At 30.3% G+C, this 20,104-nt stretch overlaps 2 protein-coding genes across 2 annotated transcripts; both read left to right on the top strand.

Annotated features, from left to right (window-relative positions):
* The first annotated feature begins 16,107 nt into the window (after nucleotides 1-16,107).
* On the top strand, nucleotides 16,108-18,818 carry LOC111037524 (zinc finger MYM-type protein 1-like). Its single transcript, XM_022320153.1, has 2 exons — nucleotides 16,108-16,532; nucleotides 16,662-18,818. The coding sequence occupies exon 2, from the start codon at nucleotides 16,665-16,667 to the stop codon at nucleotides 18,816-18,818; it is 2,154 nt and encodes a 717-aa protein (XP_022175845.1). The 5' UTR covers nucleotides 16,108-16,532; nucleotides 16,662-16,664.
* A 351-nt stretch (nucleotides 18,819-19,169) lies between these two features.
* Nucleotides 19,170-19,612, top strand: LOC111037523 (tigger transposable element-derived protein 6-like; the record flags this gene model as incomplete). The annotated part of the gene is made up of 1 exon (XM_022320151.1): nucleotides 19,170-19,612. A coding segment is annotated over one exon (324 nt), but the record flags the coding sequence as incomplete, so codon positions are not given.
* Between the last annotated feature and the right edge of the window lie 492 nt (nucleotides 19,613-20,104).

Genomic DNA, 20,104 nt, shown 5'->3' with positions numbered 1-20,104 from the left:
AGTTTTATTGGTCTAGCATGTTGTGTCGGCGCTGATGTATATGAACACATAACTATTTTATGTATACCAGTTTTATATATTAGGTACAATAATTAGGTTAGCTTATATTAGGTGCAATTACCACACCACATTGGAGGTAAAACTTCAGGTCTATATAAAAATGCAATAGCTTAACTTTTTAAATATAATATCACAGTCCACGCAATCCTTAATTTAAATAGGTACTAAAAAAACACAATTTTGTAAGTACAGTGATAAATAATATATTGAGCGAAACAAGTTATTTGAGTTTTATTATCATACCTATATCTTCTTCTTCACCTTTTATGGGCCATTAAGACCCATCACTGCTCCACGCAGCCTCCTCCATTCCTCTTTATCATTTGCCAATTCCTATGGGTTGTCAATTCCAAGTATCCGAAAATTCTGGTTGGGTTCATCTATCCACCTTTTTTCGGTGTGCCCGGTGGTCACTTACCTTTTGGTTTCCAGTTCACCACATCCTTCATTATGCCACTCGATCTCCATATACATACACTACCCAGCCAGATCATTTATCTTTAGCGTTAGTATAATGTAAAATGTCTGGTTTCTTCTCCCAAATATTCTTTAATTTCATTATTTGATCTTATAATTTCGTATTTGAGTGTCTGATCATTTTTCTTAGGGCCAAAAATGCGTCAGAAAAATTATCCTTCTAAAACTGCCTCTTGACTTTGGCCACTTTTCACGTGTGTGTAGAATTACCAGTTTTATTAAAACCTTATATAATTGTATTTTTGAATTTGTTGATAGTATGGCTTGAACCTGGCGCAAACTAGCATCTGTTTCCAGCTTTTATCCTAAGTCATATTTCGTCGTGGCAATTGTTCTAGTTATTTATGTCAACTTCAAGATATTTAAAGCTTTCCACTTTTTTGAAACAGGAATTTTCTATTTTTAAAATTCTGTTTTGTTCTAATTGATTACCTTTCCTATCTAATATATATTTAATTTTTACCTTCGTGCTTCATAACATGTATGATAACAATAAATTATGTAGTATATGAATGTCACATAGCCTATACTGCCCAGAGTAGCCTATATTATAGGTATATTCTAAATTCACAAGTGATTTTGGCACAGGTATAGTTGGAGTTCCTTATTTTATATACCTATATACAATCCTATTCGGCCTTAAGTTACCCCAACGAGAACTATAGCTAAATGCAGTGGATAGAAAAAAATGTCACGACCGTCCAGTGACCTGCCCAATGGCCACAGATAAAAGGAGCTCCAGGGACGTGATAATATTTCACCTTTATCATATCTTAGACCGTAGTTGAGAGTGTATGCAATATTTAAACATTAAACATACGATGAAGATATTACAATATTATACAACACACATACATATAATATATAATATATTATGAGTTTGTGACGTCGTGGCAACGTTATCGCACCGCGACGTGCTGCAATGTACGGTGCATTTTAGTAAATCCCACCCCACTCTAGAGGGTTGGTGGTTGTTGGTGGATCGGACTTGGGCGATGGAGAACAACGGGGGCTGTAGATAGTAAAATAATAAATAATATTGTTGAGGTATACGTGTGTATATAATATTATGTTAATGTGCCGCGTTAGAATGAAAAATAAACTTGCGGTCTTTACAAACACCCACACATACACAAAAACACACCCAAACACACGACTAACAAGCGAGTGATTTGCCGAATTTTGAAGGGTCCGTTGCATAGCACCGGCTGGGGCGGTTCATTGTGGAGGCTGTAAATGAAACCATCGAGAGGAATACATAATATGATTAGTTGATTGTCTTCGCACTACATAACTTTATGTTACACGCGATTTAATAACACCAACAGTAATGCAATGTACTTTATGTAAGTGTATATATTTAATGGATTTTAATACAATATGTGTACCTAATAGTAGTAATAATAATAATTTTATTTACGGAAATAATATTCCAGTTACATTTTTTTCATGTATATTTTACAATACAAATTTTTCATAACTAGATATATACAATAATTTTGCAACAATTAAAAAATACAATCTCATACAAATCACTTACTCGTATTTTCCTCACATAAATTTACTTCCAATCACTTAAATTATAGTTTTTTAGATTTAAGCTTTAAATTCTTTTAATGACATATTAAAAAAAAATCAATATTTTCTACATAATCACCAGCTGACATAAAAATATTCGACTGTGAATTCAACACAGTATAATGTAATGTGGTTACCATAATGCCCATATAAAAATACACCACACGTACAATATCCAAGTACAAATTCACAGTGTGTGGGACCGGAGTAGAGAAGATATACATGTTAGATAAACTAAAAATTGTATTATGTATATTCATGCCAGTTACTGGAAGTGTGCAATAAATGCACGATATGCCTACTAATTACTATGATAACGTTTGTGACCAAATGATTTTTCAAAAACATTATCTGTACAAGATTAGATAAAGTGTCCTACAAAATGCTAAGAGCATGCTGATTACCAAGAAATTCGTCAAGTTTGTGGTGTTAGTCCTATGTAAACTATTATGATATAATATGATGTGATATATTAAATATTTTTTTTTAGGTTTTAGTTAGCTTGGCTAATGGCCAATGTAATTATAATATACGATATATGTATAATAAAATTAGATAAGATGGTTATACAAATATAAACTAGTGACTTAGAAGCAATACATTTAATGAGCTACAATAAGCAGCTAAAATGACAACATTTATGATTTGTTAATGAAATAAATAGTTTTTAACTGTCGTTTTTCCCAAAATATTCACCAAGGAGGATTACAAATAGAATATCAGATAATAAAATTATGGATTAGTTATAGTTATACAAGATAACGCTGATACATTTTAGCTATCAGTGATGACATCCAGCATAGGAAGTTTACAGGACAAAAGGAAAATGCCAAATGGGAAATTACTTTTAATGTCCTGGATGTGTCTACTTGGCAGTAAACAAATTCAAATATATATCCAAATGAATATAGCTCCCTACTAGATTGTTATTCATCAATAAAATCCCTAGCTAGAAAAAAATAGACACTATTTTTTATCAGTCAATACTCAACCGTGAATCGAGCATAAAATATTTGTTGAAAACTATTTTTAATCCATCTATTCATACATTAAAAAATATACATTTACTTGAAAAGTTAGTTGTTGCCTGTCAGTTGCTTTATAATTCTTAAATCTTAACTAAACTATTATAAAAAAGATTCAGTAAATTATTACCTGAACTTTTTTCAACTGCATCTATCAGTTTAACTTAAATCAGTTAAAAAAATATCATTTTATTTCACAGCCAAGTACTTGGTACTATATAATATGGTACAATTTGTTATAAATATAAGTGTATTTCTATATTCCATGAACCAATATTGATGATGATTGATACACCTATATGTATGATAATTTATCAGTGCAGTTTTATACATAACGCATATGATTGAAACTAATTTCGATATGTACCTACACGCATCCTGTTTATAACTATAGACATACCACTAACAGTGATCGGTGGAAGCAATTTATTACGTACCTGCTACCTATAAATAAGTACAATCAAGACTCGGACATAATATATTTACGTTAGTACGGCCGAAACGTCTTCCCTTAGGAACTTGGCTGAGATGTCACAGCGCAGTTGGTTCCCAATGGATATAAGTATATAACATCGCATTGGTCTCATTGTAGTTCAATTTTCACTTAGGTAAGAACAACGTAATATTCAGAGTGCACTAGGGTTCAATAAAGTTAATGTTTCGAATTTAAATTTCTTACATAGCCTGAAATAAATATATTTTTATTAGTAGATATATTATGTTTGTCTTTCCTTAATATAACTATGCAGACGTATAACTGAAAACGGTTTATTTGTAAAAATACCATCGTGTCCGTCAAAAATTATGGTTATTGTCAGTAGATTATAAATATAAATGAAGGAGGTACCTAAAAAGTAATCAAAAATAGTTGGGTATGGTGACTTAGAACAGATGTAAGATGCGCGCGCACATACACACACGCCATTATTATAGTTTCTATCGTAATATATTAAACTAAAAATAATTTAAATTCATTTAAAAAAAAAAAATATTTTTATCTATTAAGTTTTGTAAGATCCTCTGTGTGGAAATGTAAGTCGTATCAGACAGTTGTAATGATTATTACCCGTATTTAAACTTAATAGGCAATTCGGTGTACTTTAAGGTAATAATTATTATTGATAACTATTAGTAGTGCCTTTAGACTACACCCTGCCCAAGTGCTGCTCAGTTAACACCTGAAATATTGGTGGGCGGATATTGATAGAAGAAAAATGGGACATTTTATAAGTTTGTATAACAATATTATGAGGGGTTGGTCACTTAAAATTATTTAAGCAACACCAATTTTTTTTATGATGCACACCGTTGATTGCATCACACCCGATTGTTTTTCACAAATCGTACTAAAAACATAATATGATCAACTCGATAGAAAAGTAAATTAATCACGTAATAAAATGACACAGAATAATTTATAATATCTAATTAATTTACAAAAACGCGACCTGCAGGACTGTGACACATATACAATTTTACAATATATCATAATACAAATAATGCTAATCGCTAAAAGACTTTTCTATAATATATTACTATGTATACACAAACGTATAACATAAACGAATTCGTATGTATAGATCACTCCGCCGCAGTAATTGCATGCTCTGAAAACGAAAATGCAAATTCTAATATACGTGCCCCATATTGTTATTGTTGTTTTCGTAACGACTCGAACGGGCCTTTGTCCGTCTCGGTGAATGCATCGACTGGCTAAGATGAGTTGACAACCGGCCGCGGCTCACCCCTCCGGAAATTCGTGGCAAACAGTCCGGGTAAATAATAATACAAATGTTATTATACATCGCCGTGACGCGGGTATTACGTGGCAGTTATAGTGGGGCTGATCCGCTGATGTGATGTAATGATGCACCAAAAACACTTTTCAAATGCAATCGAATAAGTAGTACCTATGGCAAAAATCAAAAAACCAAAATTGACCAAAGTCAATTATAATTACTTAAATTATATTTTAAAAAACGAGCATGTTACAATTATCGATAATGATGCACCGAAGAATATTGATGAGCTCGCGAAAACTGCACCGTAGAATTTCTTGTTTAAAAACCGATTTTCAATCATAAAAATATAAATAAAGATAAAATAAATACTTAAAAAATCCTCAAATAACCATTTAACTCCAAATTTGAAATAATTTTCTTGTATTGTATTTCGTCGATATCATGCTGGGCAGTTCATTTTACGTTATTTCTGTGTGGATAATTTATATCTATCTTTACTATATTTATTCGCGCCCCAGCAGTGTTCAGCAGGGAAAATATAATATTTAAGTAAATCTCGGAATGTGTTTGGCGTTTGCTAAATTATGGCATCAGGATTGTGTTCGATACAATATGATATATTATAATATTCTATATTATATTATTATACATTTGGTAGGTATAGCGTTATTTTTCAGATTTCTCTGAGCATAGGCCCCCGTGGCATAATTATATTATATCTATCAACGATCGAATAAACGAGATTTCGGTTAAATCATTTTTTCCACCTATTCCCAGACGCAATGCAACTGCAGGCCACATAACTGCAGTATATTATATAATGTCATACGATTTAAATGCATCGTGCTCCACACTAGTCTAAATCAGAAACAGTAATATCATAATTACTAATTATGCAGAATTCAGATATTATTTGAAAGTAAAAACCCTTAAGAATTGTACTTACCTACTTACAACGGTGGCTGTCGAAATTTGTGACGTTCGGTGTAAATTGGAGGTCAGGTCCATTCGTTATTGAACATTATTGATGTTTTATTTATTTATTATGTAATTTTGTGTGAAATGATTACAAATTTCGCAATACGTTATTTTTGTCTCTTCTCCAATATTATATTACTATTATTATTTTTGTTACCCTCTATTTTTTTTTTAAATTTGTTTTTAATATAGGTACCTATGTAATTTTTCTCTGTCCAATATTTTGTTGTGTGAGTTTTTTTTATTGGTCATGGTAACATTGCGGCAACTTGGCCAGTAGTTCTAATTTAAGTTGTAGTTATATACATTTTACATTATAGTTAGTGCTTTTATATTAAGTTGAATAAATCCATTTCCTTTTAATCTTATTGTCAATATTTGATTGGAGGTCATCTGGTTGAAGGGCTTCTATTAGTAGATTATGCGTGTAGTGTTTATTTCTCAAATTTTCGAATTTTAGGCATTCAATTAATATGTGTTTGACTTAGATAACTGAGTATTTCACTTCACATGATTCTTATGTATAGTGTGTGGGTTGTATTAATTATTATTATGGCTATTTATTTCCATAATATGTTCCTAAATATAATCTAAAATCCAAGATCCATTCTCCTACCTTTTCAGTTCTCGAGCCGTGGATTGCGACTTTGTCCAAAGTAACAGGCAACTACATGAACCTCGATCTCGAAATGTCCTTTTTTGGAGAATCGTCGAATGGTCGCCACCTAATTCGATTCACACGCAGAGATGATACGATGCGATAAAGTTATATAGAGAGTAGCACTTTCAAAAAAAAACCCCCCGAGCCACATAATATAATTCGTTACAATAATAACAATAATACATATTATATATAGTAAATTTCATACTGCCGGCCGACTTCCAACCCTTCACGGCGTCACACCCCTTAAATTATGATAATTGGCCGCCGTCCATTGCGCAGTCTTCCCGGGGCAAAACCATAATAATACACGATAATAATAATTATAATATGACAACAGATATGCGTCGCACGACACCGTGTCTCTTATGAGTATTGTAATTAAGGCTATAGGGACTTAATGCACCAAAAAACCTTGAAATATGCATTTATTATTATGCTACAAAAAATTACTAAATACGCCATTAAAATATATACAATCATTTAAACATGCATCTAAAATGGAAATTTTTAAATACTGTATATGCATTATAGATAAATAATTGTATTAGTATAATTATTAATTTATGTTGTTAAAATAAGTTGTGAAAAACTAGAGAGTACAGAAATAACACTAAGCAATAACCACCTGTGTAGCATTTTTGGTGCAGCAAGTGTGTTCACCAATCAGTAATTATATGGTTCAAGATAAGGTGAATATCCAATTTACTGTACTGTGTTTTTGGTCATTTTAAATACTGAATTTTTACGTGGGTTGCACTGTGGTTTTTGAACGTAGCCGTCGGTTCAATAATCGTGTTACATCACAAATAAGTATCCTTATTATTAAGTGTTCACTGAGGGTCCAACCGTGGATTCAATGATAATATTACTGCATCAAAAATATCCCTAATTAAACGTCCAATGATAGTGCGTTTGTTGGTTAAATTACTGTTTTATAGATCATTATAATATAACAGTGCAATTAGAGCATGTTTGTTATTTTGATAAAGTCAACAATCATCCCTAGGTGCAATTATGTTCATTTTTCATACAAATGATGAAATAACCATACAATTCTTATTAAATAAGTTTAATTTATTAACTTTATATTATATATATACTTGAAATATTGCTACCCCTACATATCCTCAAAAGATACTTTTTGTAATTAATTTAAGTTTAATTAAGTTTTTTACTTTTTTATAACAATTTTTAAACATTATTAACACCTTTTGAGCAATTGAACTCAAGAGTAGCGCCGAGGCGAGCCCTTTACTCCTTCCCAAATAAAATCCTGACTACGTGCCTGGTACCATTGATATTTAATGGAGTAAAGTTGTCTAAATTATTTAATTCTAAATCATAATAACACAATTGAATTACTAGGTAAATCATATATATATATATATATATATTAATAACCAAAAAATTAAATTCTGGTTCATTTAATGTAATTATAAGCTATATAAGCATGACAATTATAAAACTGTATAGTAATAACTTCACATTCAGTATAAACCATTACATTAAATTAAAAATACAATCACTCATGAGCAATCACTTTGGGTGCGTGACTCAAATAGTTGTCTAGCACTAATGTAAATTATTTTTGACTCAAAGTTGTACCGAGAAAGCCTGACATTGATTCCAAATAAGTGAAAATCAATTAAATCACATAAATAATCACCATAGGATTTACCATACGTAACAGAAAATAACTCCAAGTCAATACATTTGAGTTTTGTTTTTCCTTTGTAACTAAAGTGATCCAATATTGTGTAATTGAAACATAAGAAGACTTAGCTTCTCTAATTGCAGAACTAAAAATTTAATGATCCTACTTTCCTTAGAATATAACTTTTCTTCAACAAACATTAATTTTTTGGTCAATAAAATTGTTTAGGTATTTAAAACAATAAATTAGATAAAAATAGATCATAAATATTAAACAATACAATATTGACGAACTAACACTGTCTGGTTAAAGTATCCCGAAACCAGAACCATACAGACTCTTGGTGTTAGGTATATAAAACAAATTTCTATTCATATAGAGTCCCTAGCCCTAAATGTATAATAATATTATAATACAACACGGCATCAGCGGTGGCAGAGACTTTATTAACATGGTAGAATACAATAAGAGCGGCGCTTTATTATCATTATAATAATAATATATATTGTATGGTGCTGCTGGAGCGTGTGTATCACATCAAGCGGAATAACCTCGTGGGCCGCCCGTCTCCGAATTACTTCTCGCCGCCCTAAGCGCACACCCTCCCCCGCTCGATTAACCCGTTTTTTCTGTCGTTTATAATCGTATCGATCATAATATTTAATAACAATATATTAATAGATAACATAATATAATTTACTGTAATTGTATAATAATAATATATCGTAACAACGACACAATCGACACGCCTTTTTTTAAACGGTTTTCGCGCGTCACGTTTCGATGGTTATCGCGAAGACGACCGTCGAAATCACCACGCCGCCATCGTCCCTCTTTGATGTGTTGTATAACCTATACATCACCATCATCATCATAATGATCGCCACAATGTCCAATTTTTTTGGCGATCGGAAATGGCGTATACTGGTATATTAGGAGACTTGCAGCGGCTGAAAATGGTATATGACGCCGATCGAAAACGCTGATAATCGAATGACGACTAATAATAATAATATTCAGTTCAAAATCATATTATACAAAATATAAATGTATATTATAATATCATATTACGGGCAATGTAGAAAATCCGGACAGAATGTCCCTACGTTGGCTTTAAATGTTGATAGAATGCTTACTCGATTTATATAGGATGTCCGACATGTAGCTACCTAATTCACCGGCAATTTTGACTTTCAAAAATATATTTTTTATTATGTTGTTAAGCGTAATTTGTGTAAATAATAAATTATGGTGTTGAGTTTAATGTGACTTATAACAATTGCAACTAATTAATTTAGTTAATTACTATTATTATGAGTAAGGCATGGTGATAGAGGATATTATAGTTGTCCTATTGAAGCTGTATGACATAAGCGTCAAATGTACAAAGATTATATATAATTTGCACCAAAAATTGTAGGACATAAGTGCCAATTTAATATTTTATACCTGTTATATTCCACGTATGCCATAAGCGCCAAAAGTACGCATAATTTTAATAAATTGTTTGATCTTTAAAAAATTGTCAATTATATACATACATATAAATATAATTATAATAAATTGGTTGATTTTTTCAATTTTCTAAAAAAAAACTTAACCTCTAAAAACTCATCATGTGCTGCCTTTTCAAAATCAACTATGAATGTTTTTGGAGAAAATTGTAAATTATATTTTTCACACAAAAGTTTTTCTGACTTATATTGTTTACTAATTTTATCAAGCTACAGTCAAAATGAAGAAATCATTTCAACATTTTTGTGTACGTTTATAAATTTTACTGAAGGTTGCAAAATAATTTTATTGTTAATTGCAATTAGGTCAATAATTTTTTGATGATTTTTATTGAAAAAATATACATAATACTGTCCTATAATACTCCTATGTCGGTTCCTTAACCACTCCTGTAGACCGAAAAAATCGTATCCGTACTAAGAGGATTTTTTTCGTTATTAATGTAACAACGTATGTGCTCTCAAAGCGCCCCCTCAAAGCACGTGATCGCGTTTATTTTTGGTATGATAATGTAATTTGTTTCCCTGTCTATTGGTTAATTTAATTTCAGTGTTCTTTGTTTTATAGTCTCATTAAACACTATCCACATGGCCAATCGCTCTACAGATTTGTTGCCGTGTCTGTTCGGTGGAATCATGTGATATAATAATATTGAGTTCGGATATTTTTGGATTTTAAATTTATTTTGAAGTCGAAAGCATTTTAGGTGTTTTGATAGAGTTCTCTACGAACACAGTACATAGATTTTAGTCTGTGGTACTTACTTATACCTAGATAAATTTGTGAATTTTTAGTGATTACGTGTACCTATAGTGGATAAATGTCCGTTAGTGATTTTAAAAACAGATATAAATTAATTTTTGGATTTCATGAAATACGTTTAAAGTTATAAAATAATCAAGGCCCGCCACAATATTTTAAAACCAAACGGGTTTTCTAGGCATGGGAAATGTATATTTCGTTTAGTGATCAATAATTATTTTGTAAAAAAATGATAAAACTGTTTTTTAATGATTGTTTTAATACATCAATAATTATTTATCACATAACTGTGTTCTTATGAAATATATTATGTAATATAAAATTGAATAATATCAATTTTATTATTTTATTTGGTTACAGACTGCAGTCATAATATCAGATACTACTAATAAGTTCGGATGGAATACAAAACATTCTAAACTTTTTAGACTTAAGTACAAGTATAGATACTAACTTATTGCAAGATAGGTGCCACCGTGAAATTAATTTGTCCTAACTGCTGGGCCCCCCACAAATCTTACGACCCCCTTTGAATTTATTATAATGTTTTCGCAATCGAGTATATCGTAATATTATATTATTATTATGTGAGCGAACCGCGACCGCGTGAAATGGTCTCACGTAAAATAGTGTACGATGTATATTATTATATTAATCGAACTACTATTATTATTATCGTCGTGAACGCGTCGAGATAATAATTATTCGTCCGCGTGCACCGATGCTGTAATAATAATAACATATCCGTACATGTATAAGTACGTAGGTAATAATGTAATATACATATATTATAAAAAAAATGTGCACTAATAATAATAATAATAATTGTCGAACCACGTTGCCGCATATTACACTTGTGTCTAATAATAATAATATTGCGGGCATGTCTCGCGCGGCTTTCTGTGTGCTGCATAACAGACTGTAAAAATAATAAAATAATAGTAATAATAATGTAATTTACGCATATAATATTATTATTATCATCATCGTTATTTTATAAACGAGTTTCTGGACCTAAAATCGTTCCGATTTATTCGCCCTCTTCAGGGTCGGCTGACACAAATATATCGCCGCATCGGATATCGTATGTACATAAATATATAATAGCCACAATGGGTATCCAGGCGATAACTAATAACTACGATAAATAACAATCAGCACGACAATATTGTATAATACCGAGACTTGCAGCAGAAAATAAGCGCAATATTCTGGCCACCCAAGCATCGATATATTTAACCGGCTCAATGTAATGATAGTTTAACTACAGTTATTTTAAATGGCGCACAATTTCGAAAAACAAATACCTTTAATACGGGCATAATGCCACTGATTTTTATAATCAATGGAATTAGCTAACAAAACTGACTTCCAATGAGGAAAAAATAATTTTTTTGACGATAATTTCTTATCGATGTTTAGAACTTTGTAATAGAGTAAAGGTTGGGAGGATAATACGATATTTTAGTTAACTGAAAAAAAGAATAAAATAAATAAAACATAATATAACAATTCTTATACTAATTATGATCGCAATAATAATTGTCCTGTCCATCCTCGGAAAAAAAACAATACATACTCCATTGTATAGGATGATGAAACTAACCAACGAGGATTCATCATTAATGTATCGTAATATTCTGCTATTATTATTATTTTTAATGTCTTTTTTAGTATTTAAAATTATTAAAACTTTTAGTTTGTTTGTTTTGGATTGGTTTTCGAATAAATTGGAGCAACCCGTATACCTATTATATATTATAAATAAATTATATATATGTAATAAATTATGCCTAATATTATAGCCCATATTGGTATTTGGTGTTGTTTTTTTTTTGTATCGTATTGGTTAATACTAGACTCGGTTAACTTGTAGCAGGTTGTGCTTGTCCGAGTGGTAAGGTTAGGGGTGGATAATATTATGTTATAGTTATATTCGATGTATAAAAATATAATAATACTCAATAGGTATTTTATGATACCTACGCATAAACGCCGCGTGTGATGCCGGATTAGAGACTTTCGTTACGTCGTCGCCGGAAATGCTAACCGAAAACGCCAATATTATTTTATTACATTGCACGTGAATAACGTTTTTACGACATTAATACGTTTTTCGTGTTGGTATGGTTTTTTTGTCTTTTCCATTTGTATGCGTTCTAATGGACTTTTTCACGCTGAGTCACTGCTCTGGCGACCACCTCATAAGTACACCCCCCCCCCCCACCATCTTACATTAAATAATATATAAATTATATGACTTCCTATGAAATGTTAAAATATATTATATTTACGCTCTCGTGGTCATATGAGGGAAATAGAAGATCAAGTCATATTACATATTATTATTATTTTATTGCACTTGTAACGTGGACACGTGACAGCATAATCTCCGTTATTCGCACTAATATTCCATTTATTTTCCAAATATACAACAATATCATAACAGTATTATTATGTTATATAGACTAGACTAGACGTGTAGTAAATAATTATTTTTTGTAGGGGAGACGACCACCTAGTCTAAGACCGACAGACTTAACAAAAACTAAATAAAAATGTACATACATTTATAAATAAGACGTATGTTTACTAATGTGGTATACTTTTTAAATGTACTCAACATTATTTTTTTTTTGTTTTTCTTATTGTAGATTTTCGTTTTCGTGGCAATATAATCAAAGCGTCACTAAAATCGGCCTTGTGAAAATCGGTCGGAGAAAAAAAGTTTTACCCAGCCCAAAAATATAAATCTATGTTATAATGAACACCAGCCTTAACACCAGTCACCGCCATTTGTCCAGTCATCACTGCACCGTCGCGTTGTTTGCAGACGCAGCAATAAATAATATTGAACAATTGATTTTTAATTTTGTGAGAAATTTTATTATTTTCGTTCGAGTCGTCGGCGGCAACGACAACGATAATGATAATATTATAATATTTATTTTTAGTTTTCCGTGTAATATTGTAATTGTACTATTTGTACACAGACACACGTATAATTGTGCTCTTTTCAATAGTTTTAGACTTTTAGTTGTAGGGGAGACCAGGGCAAAGCGCATAGGTTAACTTTAGGTGTTAAAAAATGGTATCCAAATTATTATTTTAATAACTATTTTTTAACATAATCCTAAAATGACTTCTTAAGTTCATTATTTCTTCCTTCAAACAATTTAATAAGCACTCAAAAAATAAAAAAATTTAAAAATTTAAAAAGTGGAATTTTATTCACTTTGCCCAGATACTAGGGCAAAGTGAAAACATATGGTGGGCAAAGTGGTAAACAATGAGATAGATAAATAATGTATATTAATCCATTTAATAATTATATTTTTAAAATGCATACATATTAATGAATTAACTGAAAATAAAAAAAAAAACAAAATTTTTAAATAACAATAAAGAAAACATAAAATAAAAAATTCTTCTTAGTAAAATAAAAACAAAATAAAAAATAATCTCTTTGTATAATAATAAAAATAAAATAAACAATAACCTTTTTATATTATAATAAAAACAAAATTAAATTAATAAAACAATTTTTAAATACTGATAGTTAGGTATAAGTTACATTGTTTATTTAGGAACTATCATTGGTGTCTTCACAAAAGTCGCACACAAAATGTCCTTTCCGTAAGTATGATGTACAATCCTCATGATACCACTTTTCACAAATGTAACACTGTATCCAATTTTCAACTGATTTTCCTCCAGGCCCACATACATATTTTTCTGAACATATGGGACAAACTGCTTTTTTCATTTTTTCTAACTGAATATTTTTCACTGGTGTTGTAGTTAAGACTTCTGCTCTCTGGGTCTTCCTTTTTCTAGTTGACATCACATCAATTTTTGGTATAGGTCTAATATCTGTAGGTGAAACTTTGGTACAATTTTTAATTGGCTGTTGTGGTGTTGATGATATTGTAGCAACCATAGTTTCTAATTGATATGTATCTAATGTATGAACTAAATAAGATTCTAAATTATTTGCTTTTGGTGAAGGTACTTTGTTAACTTCTGATGTAGGGGTGACTACTGAATTTTCAAGTGGTCTGTCAGTAACTAATGCAGGTGCAAATTCTTCATCACCAAAAATTTTAGGATTAAAAGGCCATATACCAGTACATTTGAATCCACTTACTGCATTATGAGGTGTACTTCCTTTCAAGTAGGCAGGACTGAAAATTTTTGCTACATCATATTGATTTATAATGCGGAAAGAGTAATTTTTTTGAAAAATATTTATTTCTTGTTCATAAAACCGTTTTATTGGCCCAAACATAGAAACATCCAGTGGTTGGATTTTGTGAGTTGTATGTGGAGCAAATGAAACAAATATAATACTATTATCAGTTGCATATTTTAATGCTGGATATTATTTGTGTGATTCATGATTATCCAATACGAAAATTATTTTTTTATCTGGAGTAGGGTGAACAACTTCAACAAAAAATTTTAGCCATATTAAAAATATATCACCATTAGTCTACCCACTTGACGAACAGTAAGCTTTAGAGCCAGGAGGTGCATTATCTAATAATTTTTCTTGCATTCTTTCTCTTGCAAATATAAAAAATGAGGTATAAATGAGCCAGCCGCATTGCAACAACAAATTACAGTTGTTAACTTTCCCCTCTCAGCACTTGAAATAATACCTATTTGTTTTTTTCCACACACTGAAAGTATTTTGGGAGGTTTGTTAGTAGTAGTGGATATTCCTGTTTCATCCATGTTATATACTCTAGTAGCATCAATATTATATTTTTGATATTGTTCATCTAGAAGATTAAAAAACCGTTCAACTTGATAGCGATTGAAATCTCTGGCGCGAGCCACAGATGTAGGTTCTGGAGTCCTAAGCACAATACTTGGATTTCTTTTTAAAAAACATACTAACCAATCATTTCCAGCTGATTTGTTTTTATCCCAACTATTAGGGTATTGTATATTATTTAATTTGGCAAATGAATACACAAGATTTTTAAAATCATACCTAGTTAGCCCATAAAACACTGCATCCATTTCTTTTAAATATTGAACAAGTTCTTTCTCATGTGTAATTGAAAATATAGGTCGAAATCGTCCCAGTTGTTTATCATTTCGGCCCGACTTAAGTCGTCTGTATAATGTTGTAAATGGAATATTATAAAAAGATGCAGCAGTTGATATCTTTGTACCATTCCTACATTCATAGATTGCCATATTTAAATTTTCTTCCGACCAACTACCCTGGTTTGTTTTTCTTTTATAGTTAGACACCATCTAAATAAAATAAAATAATATTATATGTGTTTGAAACATTTATATGAGTATATGGGCAAAGTGGATACAGTGAAACCTCTATTAATGGACACCTCTCAATAGTGGACCCTTCCCAATAGTGGACACTTCTAAATTCCCCGGCAAAAATGTATGCGCATAATAGGAGTTATAACCTCTTAGTAGTGGACACTCTTAATAGTGGACGTGGACACAATAAACTGGTACCAAATTAAAAATTACCTCTCATAAATGGACACAATAAATGTACATATCAGTGGCGTGCGGTCAGGACAAGCTAGGTAAGCGGCGCATGCCCAGCCAAAAAGGAAAAAATTAAAAGATTAATATTTCTGATGTTAAATAACAATTTGTTTACATTAAAATTACAAATATTTAATAATTCTTATTTTTGTATTCAATTTAAAAAAAAATTATCAGATTTTGAAAGAAATTAAATTTTTTTTTTTCGTATAGGCAATTTCTCTACAGAAGCGCTAGTATTTTAGATTGCCTTTCCCATATCGTTATTTATAGGAATGACCAGTTGTGGTAGAAGGGGATATACGCGTTTTTACGTAATGGTTGAAAGCGCTATGCCGAGCGCTTATCGATATTTTTAAAAACGGAATTGTCGGAATTCCAATATTCTTACGATGCATATCGGATTATTTTTGTTATCAATATACTTATTATAAGTTTTAACTATACTGTCTATACTATACTAATAATAAATATATTATTTTGTCGTCAACCGTCAACGTGTCTACAAGTCTTCATAGTTAATTTGGTGTTGAACAAACATTTTTAATGTAAGTATATTAAATTCCTATTGCATAATTTTATAGAATTGGTATAGATAATTATTATTTAAATAAATAAAATTATTATAATTAAGAGGAATCAAATTATATTCGCCTTGTTTATATTTGTTTTTATAGACAATGAATACTGATTCAAACAATTGCTTAATCGAGCATCTTTTGGAAAATGAATTTCATTTAAAAAATGTTGATGAAAAATTAACAATTGTAAAAAATGGTCGACCATGTCCAGAAATTCCAAAATTGACATCTAATCACAAAGAAAAAAACAAAGTTTACATTCGTCATTTTAATATTTCTAATTATTTAAATACTCCATGGTTGACTGGTAGTGCAAAATTAAATAAACTTTTCTGTTGGCCTTGTGTTTTATTTACCAGGGAAAAAAATGTTTGGTCTCATAGTGGTTTTGTTAATTTAAATAATTTAACAAATGGTATTCAAAAACATGAACGATCTCAAACACATATTTCTTCTGTTTTAAAATTAAAAATGTTTGGAAAATCTAGAATTGATTTGCAGCTTGATGAACAAAGACGTTCAGATGTAATACGCCATAATGAATTGGTAAAAAAAAATAGAGACGTTTTAAAACGTTTTATTGATTGTGTTTGTTTTTTGGCGATTCACGAATTACCATTTCGTGGTCACAATGAAAGAGTTAATTCTTTCAATCAGGGAAATTTCCTCGGTTGTTTAAATTTATTATCATCTTATGATTCTATTTTAAACGTGCATTTAGAAACATCAAAAATATTCCGTGGTACATCCAATAGAATTCAAAATGATCTTATTTGCTCAGTTAGCAACATCATATCAACGTCCATTGAATCAGAAATAAAAAATACTAATTTTGTTGCAATATTATTAGATGAAACTTCAGACATAACAAATCTGTCTCAATTATCAACAACTTTAAGGTATGTCCATCATGAAACCGGGGAAGCACATGAACGTTTTATCTCATTTGTTGATGTTAGTGCTGATAGATCAGCAGACGGTTTGTTGAAACACGTAATTGATATAGTTAATAGGTATGAATTAAAACATAAATTAGTAGCTCAAACTTATGACGGAGCGGCCGTTATGAGTGGTCATGTTGGAGGACTACAAGTTAAAGTAAAGGAGCTCTACCCAAAAGCATTATTTGTCCATTGTTTTAGCCATTCATTAAATCTTGTACTTTCACAATCAGCATCAAATATAAAAGACTGTAAGATTTTTTTTCAAACACTAACTGGTATGGGATCATTTTTTACTAAATCTTCTAAACGTACACATGCTTTATCTAATTTTACAAGAAAAAAAATGCCAAAAAATGCGCCGACTAGATGGAATTTTTCTTCTCGCTTAGTAAATACAGTTCACGAATACAATTCATATTTCATAGAGTTTTTTCAACACGTATTAGATAATTCTAATGATTGGGATAATGAAGCGATAGTATTATCTCAAGGGTTCATCAATTTTTTAGATAGTCGACAAACATACTTTTTGCTAATAGTATTTAGTAAAATATTTAGTTTGACTGATATTTTATATGAAGTATTACAAACTAAACGTTTAGATATTTTATACTGTGTGAAAAAAATTGAAGAAACTAAATGTCAACTGCAAAATTATAGGTTAAATCTATTTGAAAAATTATGGGAAACAGTTTTATCAGATAAAGGCGATTTTGAACTACAGCGTAAAATTCGTGACCCGAAAACATTTTACAAAGTACTTTTTAATGAAATATTTGATAACATATTGACAAATTTGCAAGCGCGATTTGGTTCTTTAATTAAATTTGAATTTTTATCATTAATTGACCCAAGTAAATATTCAAACTACACGAACGAATTTCCAAATTCTGCTCTAGAAAACTTGCAAGAATCAAATTTTGGAGAAATATTTGATTTTATTAGATTACGAAATGAATTAATTGTATTATATAAATCTGAAGAATTTTTAAATACTAATCCATATGATTTAGTCAAAAAAATTAAGATGAATGATTTAATATCGGCGTTCCAAGAAGTATTTAAACTCGGTCAACTAATTTTAACTATTCCCAGTACAACAGCTTCAGTTGAACGTTCTTTTTCGGCATTAAAACGAATTAAATCGTATCAAAGATCTACACAAGGGCAAGAAAGACTTAGTTCATTATCATTAATTTCAATCGAAAAGGAACTCCTGCATAAAGAAAAAAATCATCCAGAATTTTATGATAAAGTTATTAACGAATTTTTAAAACAAGAAAGACGAATGGATTTTATCTATAAATAAATTTTAGATTGTAATTTTTATTTTTTATCAATAAAATACCTTTTTTTGTTTTAACTTGAAATTTATTTTAGCGCTTACCCAACATAAAATATCACCGCACGCCACTGATACATATCGAAAACGTTTAATAAAAACACTATATTTATCTGTTATATATTCGTTTATATTTAAAACCAAGGAAACAGAAAATCTAAGTGTTCGTGTTTTAGCAGAACGATTTTGCATAAGCAAGTCACAGGTAAATTTAAATATTTAATTATGTACATACATATTTTGTTTTAATTTATCTAAAAATAATTTAATGAAAAATATAGGTGAATAACATTTTACAAGATGCGTGTAATTTGAAAAAATATTACGCTATTTTTTCGAGCACTTCCTGATAAAACATTGTGTTTAAAAAACGAAATTTGTCGTGGAGGTAAAATAGCTAAAGATCGTTTAACTGTTTTACTATGTGTAAATATGATCGGGGAATTTGAAACTCCGTTAATAATTGGAAAATCACTAAAACCACGTTGTTTCAAAAGTGTAAATGTATCAACGTTAGGTGTTAATTGGAAAGCTAACCATAAGGCATGGATGAATCGAGATTTAATGACAGATTGGCTAATGTGTTTTAACAGAAAAATGGAGATGGACAATAGAAAAATTATTTTATTTCTAGAAAATTAATATTCCAATGTATATGTTCATATGTATACAGTGTACATATAGCCCATTTCCTATAGTGTCTCCCTATAGTGGACATTTAGTAATTTTTTGAAAATGTCCACTAAGTAAAGGTTTTCTCAATAGTGGACTACTCTCTATAGTGGACAATTTTTAATTCCCCGTGGCTGTCCACTATATAGAGGTTTCACTGTACACGATTTAGGAACTCGTGTTTGATAACTATATAAACTTAGTATAATTATGAACATAATAAAATACGTTTAAAAAAGTTAATTTACAAACATTATTTAAAAAAGCTTATATTCTTACCTTGTATTTTTTTAAGAAATCGAACTAATTTCGGATAAACGTTTTTATGGTGATTGTACACTATTGAGTGATATCAAATCATTATCCCGGAATTGACGATGGACAGTGCTACCAACTTATAACCTCGGTAATATTTAATCACCGATATTCAAAAAGTTATTAACATTAATCACTTTGCCCAGCTATCCGCTTTACCCTAGTCTCCCCTACTCCGACCACTGACACCGTGCACTAACGTCACCATGTAAACTAAAAATGATATTTCAACGAAAATATGCTTTATCGCTGTCATTTTTATTTCA

Source organism: Myzus persicae, unplaced genomic scaffold (assembly GCF_001856785.1).
Source record: "Myzus persicae strain clone G006 unplaced genomic scaffold, MPER_G0061.0, whole genome shotgun sequence".
In the NCBI taxonomy this organism is placed as follows: domain Eukaryota; kingdom Metazoa; phylum Arthropoda; class Insecta; order Hemiptera; family Aphididae; genus Myzus; species Myzus persicae.
The sequence above is the reverse complement of the archived record's forward strand: the minus strand, read 5'-3'. Positions and strand labels throughout refer to the sequence as shown.

Coding starts and splice junctions, on each gene's coding strand:
- LOC111037524 (XM_022320153.1), top strand. CDS start 16,665: ATGAATACTGATTCAAACAATTGCTTAATCGAGCATCTTTTGGAAAAT.